This window comes from Octodon degus, unplaced genomic scaffold (assembly GCF_000260255.1).
Source record: "Octodon degus isolate 3935 unplaced genomic scaffold, OctDeg1.0 scaffold00064, whole genome shotgun sequence".
Lineage (NCBI taxonomy): Eukaryota > Metazoa > Chordata > Mammalia > Rodentia > Octodontidae > Octodon > Octodon degus.
The window spans coordinates 1,905,843-1,915,344 of record NW_004524640.1 but is presented as its reverse complement, the minus strand read 5'-3'; the positions used below and the strand labels follow the sequence as shown (position 1 = coordinate 1,915,344).

The following is a 9,502-nucleotide window of genomic DNA, read 5'->3' as shown; positions in this document are numbered from 1 at the left end:
GTAGTGATCCTCCTGTTTTCAGCCTCCCAAGTGCTGGGATTACAGGCGCATGCCACCATGCCCAATCTCAATTGCCATCTCATCATGCCCCGGGGGGTGGGGCCAGCAGTCTCACCATGCCCCGGGGGGTGGGGCCGGCACAGCTTGTGGTGCCAAGGATCGAACCCTGGGCGCTGCACTCTGCCCAAGCAGGTACTTTAGTCTGCTGAGCTATCTGGCCAGCCTTTGATCCTCTTTTATTTACTTTTCTCTAACTATTTGATCATTGAAGCTTATAAGGCTACCTGCAGCAGCCTATCTCAAAATCCATAATCCTCCCTTACTATAAATGTGATCAGCGTTACACCAACTCAGAGCTTTAAACACCTCCTGCCTACCTGTGGTCAGTATTCTCTCCTCAACCATTCTCTTTTATCCAGTACGTTTTCTCCCAAGTTGCATCAATGTAGCACAGCCTCAATTACTTTATTTCTGGTCTTTGGTGATTTTTTTTTCCCCAGCCCATTAAGAATACTCTACAGGCCATTCTGACACTTACAAAGACACATCTCTTACAGAACCACTTCCTGCCCCCCCATAGGATTCTGGGCCCCTACCCAGACTGAACTTGCCAAACCCTTCAGACTCCTATGCTTCCCCCTTCTTAGCCCATTAGCTAAAATTCACTTCTGGTCTATAACTCTGAAGCCCTTACCATGCTGAAAGTTTTGTCCAAACCTCACCTGCCCTAAGAAAATGCTGTAAATTTCCTACTATTAATTAGCTGCTCGGTCCCTGTGTCTGTGTATCTATGTCAGCTGTTATACAAGGTTGAGAAGTTTGTACAACACTTTAGTTTCTGACTACGCCTGTGTTCACTATGTATCTTTTTTTCCTTCTTTTTTTAAAGAACATAAACTGTTCATGATTGTGTAACTGGAATACCAGGGGAAGATAGATACAATAACAAATATAAATATAATGCCAAAATAACCTTCACTTGGGATGAATGCGGTGGTCTTTGAGCTTGGATGCTTGGAGAGCCTATTTTTGTCTTTCTCTCTGTCCTAGGGACCTCCAGGAACTTGATGATAGTACCCAGCTCCCTCTGCTTTGCCACTTCTCAGAAACAGCTGAAGGACTCACCACCATCCGGGCTTTCAGGTGAATGAACATGTTTTTGTGTAGGCTGTTATTCCATCAATAAATGCTTATCAACAAATGTTAGATAATATCTACCAGTATGGATGGCCACCATATGTTTGGCAGTAAACTAAAGAAGGACTAGGAAAACTGTGGCGTAAATGATTAGAGTTAGAACTTGATTGTCTAAAATTTTAATAAGAGTAAAAAAATGATGAAGCAATATATTGGAAAGGTATTAATGGTGTGACGTGGGCAAAGTTTTTTAATTCCCTGGCCTCTGTTTCTTTATCTATGAGATGAAGAAATTAATCTTTCCTCAATCCAATAATCCAGTCATCATTGGATTACTCTACAGTGACTACTGAAGAAGCATCCAATAAACAAATCTAAACCCGCTGTATAAACAGAAGTGGTCATCACAACTCTAACAATGTTTGTAAACAGCAGTAACCTAAGCTTCTGACGAAGAATGTTTATTTATCTCTCAAAAAAGTACCAAGCTTCATTGTCTCCTTCAAGTCAGACCAGAGAAAGAGACAGCATAACTCATTGTTTCATCTTGTCTGGAAAATTGACATTTTAAAGTGCTGCATCTTTATACAATCCTAATTGGTAATATATATTGATTTAGATGGGAGAGTTTTTCATTTCTTCTTTTTCTGTTTTTAGTCCTGGGGATCAGACTCAGGACCTTGTGCTTCCCAGGCAGGCACTGTGCTGCTGAGCTATATCCCCGGCCCTGGGAGAATTTTTCTAACCTAAGATATTTCTTTTAAAATGTAGAAATGGGCCACAGAGAAGCATGTACAGTACAACTATCCTCAACATTATATATTGAGGAATTTCTCCATAAATCTAGTAAATCCATCATGCAGTGTTTACAGTTTCTCAATGATGTGTTTTCCAATTACAGTGTGTAAAGCCTTTTTCTGAGAATATAAAAATAATTTATTGCTGTATATATTATTAACATAAGATTTATACTCTATTAGTTGCCAGGAATAATCATTAGTAAATACACCATACCAAAGATTACTTTTTGACAAACAAGTTCTTCCAAGTTAATTTACTTAAGTAATACTTTTTTGAAATATACATATATACATATATATGTGCCAGTTATACTTCTTGCTGTAGATGAAGCCTGATATGAGAAGGCATTTCATTTATACCCCAAGTAAAGGTGCTCTTTGCCACCCCCTTACCTGCCATGTTATCCTATTTATCTCCCTTGCGATATTTATCTGACAACTATTTTTAAAGCTGATGACATGTTTGTTACCCATCCTTTTTTTTTTTTTTTTTTTTTTTTTTGTGGAACTGGGGATTGAACTCAGGCCCTTGCACTTGCCAGGGAAGCACTTATTCCACTGAGCCATCTTCCCAGCCCCTACCCATCCCTTTAATGTAAGCTCTGTGACAGCAAGCCTTCTTCTTCCCCAGTATATGAGTAAAATGCCTGCTGCTGCAAAAGTGTTTAAGAAACTTATATTGACTGACTATATTGAGCAGGGGCTGCATCCTAAGGATCTCTCAGCCTAGTAGGAAAGCATATTTAAGAAAAAAAGAAAAATGATATGGAAGATACATCACCTAGTATGTCTACCACAAGAAGCAAGAGTATCAGAGAGTAAGGTAGTGCCTCAGCATAGGGAGGTAATTACTGAACTGTAAGTGTTTGGGTGAAGAATCGTTGACTTGGCAGGTAGAGGGGCTGAGGTGTTCAAAGCACAGGTCATAGCAGTGTAAAAGCAGGTGGATTGCTATTTTATGTAGAAATCAAGAATCCAATATTGTCAGAGCACAAAGTACAGAGAAGATGGCTCTCATAATGATAATACAAGCTGATGTTGATAAAGGGTGTTACGTAGGTACTGCAAAGGACCTCAGACCTTATTCTTTTTGTGTTGGGGGATCATGGTCTTGGCCACTTTCTCACAGTGGAGCACAATGCCCAAAACACACAACTTAAAGAATGAGAGGGTTTTTATCTTTAGAGAATCTAGTCCACGTTCAGTCATCTCCAAGGCAGGAGGGATGTGAGAGAAGGGTCACAAAGAGGAAAGCTTCCCAAGTAATGGAGACAGTGATGGAAGGACCTGGGAAGGCAGAGATAAATGGCCACATTATGTCCCAAGACCTCTTCCAACCAGAGCCTACCTCCAACAGCATACTCAGCTCTGAACTCTTCAGTGGATTCATTCACAGATGAGCATAGCAACCCTATGATCCAATCACCTTGCAGAAGCCCCATCTTTCAACATGAGAGTCTTTTCAGGAACATTCTAGATATAAACCATACCACTGAAGGATTTTTAACAGGCAAATGTCAGGGTTGTGTTTATTGCAATAACCCTGATTTACTATGAAGGATGAGTTAGGAATGGTCAGGGCCAAAGGCAGGAAGATGCCAGGAAGCTTTTGCAAGTAGTCCAGTGAAAGACAGCAGAGCTGCCTAAGACAAGTACTCAGGATTTGGAAGCAAAGTATATGTTTTAGAACTATCTGGGAATCAGAGGCAATGAGATTTAGGGATTGAATATAAGAGAGAAATTGAAGATGGTGCTGCCTGGATTTTCAGGAACAAGCACTGTTTTCCAGGTTGCCAAGCTGAAGGTAATGTGAAGGATTGGAGAAGGATAGGAGAGGTTTGGTTATGAGCAAGTAGGTGTGACTACTCATCTGACACACAGCTGGGGAATTTTGTGGCCCATGGCACATGGAAGTCTAGGAGACATCTCAAGGCAAAAGAGAATGGGTTTGGGCATCACCCCCTTAACAGATGTTATTTCAAGTGTTAGCTATAGATTTGACTGTCAAAAGAGTAAGTGCTGACTAAGGAAACTTGATTAAAATCTTCAGACCACCAGCACTTAAGGAGCAGTGGATTAAAAGATCCTACGGAAAATACAGTCAGCTACACTGATAATTTATTCAAGGCTGGCCCTCAGGGTCCTGCTTCAGACAGATTTTATGACCTATTCCTCCCAACCTCCTCTGATGTTTGGCTCCTCAGTGTTTTTCTCATTGTTGGAATATCAGCCCATAGTTCTCAATGTGCTGTGGGAAGCCTTCCCTGGAATCAGAATTACATTACAAGCTTTCTTAAGATCTCTATGCCAGCTTGTAAACTTATCACACTGTACCAAAAGCATCTGTTTCTGTGTATGCATTTCTCTGAAAGATTGGGAGCTCCTTAGGAACTAATGGTACATCTTTTATCTTTATCTTCAAACTATTACTACTTGAGTCAACACATAGAAGTTCAAGTGTCATAGAAATAAATTAAAGAGCACTGTTACTTTCTGTTGATAACCCTGTGACTCTTTGCTTCCACTTCTGTCCACTTTCATCTCTTTTTACTCAGACTCAACCTTCATTTTCTGGTCAGTATCCTCAGGAAGGGAATGGGTCTTGTCCCTTGCCATCGCGTCAGTTTTACAACTAAAAATCCTTTTGTATAATTCTTGATCCCAGCCAACTGCCACACAGGCCAGCCTGATGCAATCAAATCTAAACTAGCGTATTCTCTACCAAAGGAGGATGGAAACCTTGGCAACTGGCCAGCTGTTGTAGCAGCCTGAATCTTGAAAAGGTTCAAGTCCTATATCCCATGCATACCAAGTCAATCTTGGTCAAGATTAAATTCACTGAGGCTCCTTCTCATGTTCTGGATGGATCTATATGGAAGAAACCACCATCCAAGAACTCTCCTACCCCAAGGGACACCAGAGGAACGTAGGTGATTATCTGAAATCTTTCTTACTTCTTCATCTGAATGACATCTAACGAGCAAACATTTACCTTGAATAGCTCTACCCAGGTCAAGGGCAGGTCTAGAAGGGCGAATCATTGTACTTATTTTTGTTCCATATGTACCTGCGGAATGGACCTTAATTTAGACTTTTCTTCTTCTTAAGACTACAATGGTGTACTAGGACTGAATATTATCACTTGGTAGGGCAGATCCCATCATCCTAGCAAAGGGAAGAACTTCAGATATTAATAAAATAAGTCAACTAAATAGTAGGCAAAGAATCAAGATAGTGGTGGGAGTTAAACAAATGAAAATATATTAATTGTGTGATTTAGACAAGGACACAGTGTCAATGAAGTTAAACAAGATAGTATTTTAAGAAGAAATTGAAAGTCCTGAAGTGGTTAAAGCAGAAAAGAAGAATTAAAGGGAATTTAAAGTGTTCTTTGGAAATGGAAACCATCTCCAAAGGGGTTCTGTAATCTTAACAAAAATGATGAAGTGGAAGAGGACAGAAGTCAGAATTCAGGGGGTTGAAGAATGCACTAGGAATGAGAATGTGAAGGTAACAAGGGAGAGCTGCTCTTTCCAGAAGCATCACTGGGGTAGAAAGAGTTATTTAAGGCAGTTTCGGCTATCTTTGTTCTTTTAATAAGGTAATGAGGTAAGGCAATGGGACATTGTAAAGGGAAAAGTGAAGAAGTAGAGATATAGGAAGGATGGGAAAATTGGTGGTGCAAACCTTCATATCTGAAGACAGAATTGTTCAAGTGCCTACATGGAGAGATTAGCTCAACTCAAACAGGATGTGGTCCAGAGATTTGTCTATGAAGATACAGAAGAATGCAAATAGGTTCAGGCAAACGCAGCGGAGCTGCGGGAAGTTGATGGGGTCAACCTCTAAGAGTATTTTTTTCCTTAATGGACAAGGTTAGGTCATGTGAGGGTGCTTCAGATAAGAATTAGTAAAAGCACCTTGAAGTGATTGAGGAAGATTTAGAATTAAGGAGGAAACTGACCCACAATCAAGGTTCATTTTTTTACTAGACACAAAAGTAGAATTTAGTGATACTATTGCCAATTTTACATTGGAAAAAATTATAGGTAGCTGTAAGAAGAACAAAATCATGGAAACCTTCCATGATTGAATTTTAGAAGAATAAAGACATCCCAACTTCTACGTAGAAGTATACTACCTATATTTAGACCCAGTTTTAAGTCTCCTACAGTTCATTTAAAAAGCAGATATTAAATTCCATGAAAACCAGAACAAGTCTTGAAAATGTAGGGATGGCCCTGCTGCCATGGATAAGATTTTAGAATCTTTATGTTTGGTATTTGTGGGCAAGAATCAGACAAGCTCTTTTCCTTCCATCTGTTCTTTTCTTTCCAGCTCCCCAGCTCCCCAGAGTCTGGCGCTCTTTTGGAAAGTTAGTATTTACTGATTAGGCTGCTTTTCCTCCCCTGGTGTTAGGGTTCGCGGTGTACTCACATGAACAGTGAACTCCCTCAAGTAATTTACCACGAAAGCATCACAGTTAATTGGACTGAGATTTCAGTGACCTTCCTTTGCTTTTTTTCCCCTTTTGTCTGACAGAATAAAGGTCTAAGAATGTTCAGAAGATGAGCTGGATGTGGATGAAAAGATACAGACTGAGTGTGTCAAAGTTTCCATTAGGAAAACAGAAGGTTTCTTGCCAACTAGAAACACACAGAAAGAATGTTCATTGCATTTCGCCCCTCCCCTCTCGGTGCTGCCTCAGATTGTCTCTAGCTCCATTTACCAGCCCTCTCAGAGCTTATCTGAAACAATACTGCACAACTAAAGGGAGAGTAAGAAGAGCCCCAGACAAAACACTGTCAAAGTCAAATGTTTGATATTCATCTCACATGAGCTTCATAAGCTTTGCTCCAGCTGGCCTCATCTCGTCACTATCTCCACAGTCCACTGGGGAGAAAAACCATCTCAGTCTTCCTGAACATGCTCAGCTTTCTCATTTGTGTGTGTTCACTCTTGTTGTTCCTGCTACTTAGAACGCTTTGGTCTCCTGCAAAATTAGCTTGTCTCCACACTCAGGCCATGTTTCCTATCCTTTGAAAAACTCAGCTTAACCTCTGGCTCTCTTCATCTTCCATCCTTTTGCATATCATTCTGAACATTCTGATCTGTGCAAGTCATCATCTTCCTTTTTGACTGCATGGCATCTTGGGAACATGCGTTGTACCATGCCCACTTGTTAGTACTGAGTTTAGTTCTGTCATAGAGAGTGGATTTCTCTAGGAAAGAGAATATATCTTCCTCATAGGTATATCCTCAGTCAAGCACAGTGATTCCCTTAGAATTGATGTTTGCTAAGTGTTTCTGAACAAATGGATGAAAATCTACCTGTGCGTACCAGTAGGCACAAAAGGCATGAACTTACATGAATATTTACAGCTCCTATCTATTACCACAGTAAATCGTAATCACGCATTAGTTTTAGAATTAGTGAAACCCCCTACTTTTTAGCTATTCACTGTATTTGCCCTAAAAGACCCACGTAGAGGGTACATAGGTCTCTGAGATGGCTCCATCACACACTAGCATGCTGTCCCTGAGCAAAGGTCCTCCTGTGCGTGGCACTTAGGTCAAGGCCACATAACTCAAAATGAAGTAATTATTTGGCTGTGATTGCTGAATCCTTTGATTATTATGGATCAGATGTTTCTGTCTGGCTGAATTATCTATCTGGCGTAACATACTGGAATGATCATATTGATTGGAGACATATCAAGTATCTGCTTTATAGTGGCTTGTATGGATCGTGTCAGTAGGCCAAGTGCACGCTCCACCCAGGACTTCATTCTTTGATACAAATGCTGGTTTATTAAAAAAAGTTTTGCAATTTTACTTGATCATGGGAGGAGGAAGGGAGTATGCTTATCAGACAAGAATCATTACCCGGTTGTCACATGAAATCTGGCTCTTTCTTGCAAAATAACCCATAAGATGGGTTATATAAGACTAGCCTTGATTACAATGAGTGAGTAAACCACATTTGATTTGGCATTTCCCCAACTCTCAAGCCAGTTACTGTCCAACTTTCCATTGTTTCTGTTATTCAGGGAAAATAATTGCAAAATGAAGAGACTATTTTGGTAATTCAAAATAGATTTTTTTTTTAACCATGTAGCGTGGTTTCCTGTGACAGCAGCTCACATGTTCAAACGGGCAATTTCACTTATAAAATAGGGTCATGTTGAGGATCAAGAATGAACTTAAAATACATCCAAAATATGTGTGTCATGGATTCCCTCCAAAACCACAGACCAAGATCCTTTTTATGAACTGACCATCCTTACAAACAGCTCTACATGTTGGTATGTACATATCTTATCCACCAAGTACATTTACCATCTGTGAGCCACCCCCCTCGTCATCTTCTTGACACCCATTTTTTTTCTTTGGTTCTCGGAAACATCAGGCAACACAGAACTTTTGAAGTATATATTTACCTGTTGCAAAGGCAAAGTTTCTTACCTTTCTCTTGCCTGACATCTCTCACTGAACTCTCAATCATATCCTTTAGAAATGCACAGAAAATATCATTAAAAGAAGGTAGAATATATTTCATTTTCTTATAACTCATTGTGGTTGCTGTAGGACACTGGCAACACAGGCCATGCCTTGTTTTTATGGCCACAATAAGTCCGTGGAAATTTATGTAATGGTCTTTAATAAAAATTTGTCATCAGAGAGACTCCTTTCCTTCATAGGGTTGTGAAAAAAGGAGCACACACGCAACCTCACCATGGTTACTAGCACTGCTCGGAGGTCCAGCAGCTGGTCTTTATTTTGAAGTAGGAGTCTACTTACCAGGCATCCGATCCCGTCACTTTGTCACTTTGTTGAGTAAATTGTGTAGCGGTAAGTGTGACTGGTTTTTATTACTGTTCCTGTTGTGTGGCTAACACCATAATATTTTTGTTTTCTGCAGGCATGAAACCAGATTTAAGCAGCGTATGCTGGAACTGACAGACACAAACAACATTGCCTACTTGTTCCTCTCGGCTGCCAACAGATGGCTAGAGGTCAGAACGGTATGTTCATTTCATCATTTTTGAAATGGAAACCAAACAGAGAAGAGGCGTGAGGTGGAGAGGCAGAGAGTTGTAAAAATGGACCTTCCACTGAGGCAGCCTCATCCTCACATCTTCTGGACTTTAAAATAGCTCCGGTTTGTTTATGTTCCAGATGAAATTTGTCATAATGTTTTAACTAATGGCAAGACAAATAGCCCCCAAAGCAGAAATTCATTTGGTGTTCATTATAGTGTTCAGACTTCGTAAGTTAATGGGTTAGCAAATATTTATATAACTACCATTCTTTTAAAAAGCAAATTTAACAAGTGACCAGCTCTCCTCATTTCCTTCATTGAGCTGAGCAGGCTGGAAGACATGGCAACTTCCTATGTTTTAAGCCAGTGGAGCATCATGTTGACACAAAATATTAAAAAAACACTACGATTAATTGTTTATTGTTTGCTTTAGTTATGGGTGATGTAGAAGAACAATCATAAGCTCTGGCGTTGCACACACCTGCTCCAGCAAATTAAATAGAGTCTGAGTTTTGATCTGAGG

The 9,502-nt window shown here is 40.1% G+C and overlaps 1 protein-coding gene across 1 annotated transcript in view; it reads left to right on the top strand.

Moving 5' to 3' along the window:
• The window catches only part of Abcc9 (ATP binding cassette subfamily C member 9), a 154,042-nt gene that overhangs the window by 111,112 nt on the left and 33,428 nt on the right, over nucleotides 1-9,502 (top strand). The window contains exons 29-31 of the mRNA XM_004634654.2: nucleotides 420-445; nucleotides 1,051-1,143; nucleotides 8,860-8,962. Of these exons, the coding sequence (XP_004634711.1) occupies nucleotides 420-445; nucleotides 1,051-1,143; nucleotides 8,860-8,962 (222 nt within the window). The remainder of the gene's footprint in view (nucleotides 1-419; nucleotides 446-1,050; nucleotides 1,144-8,859; nucleotides 8,963-9,502) is intronic.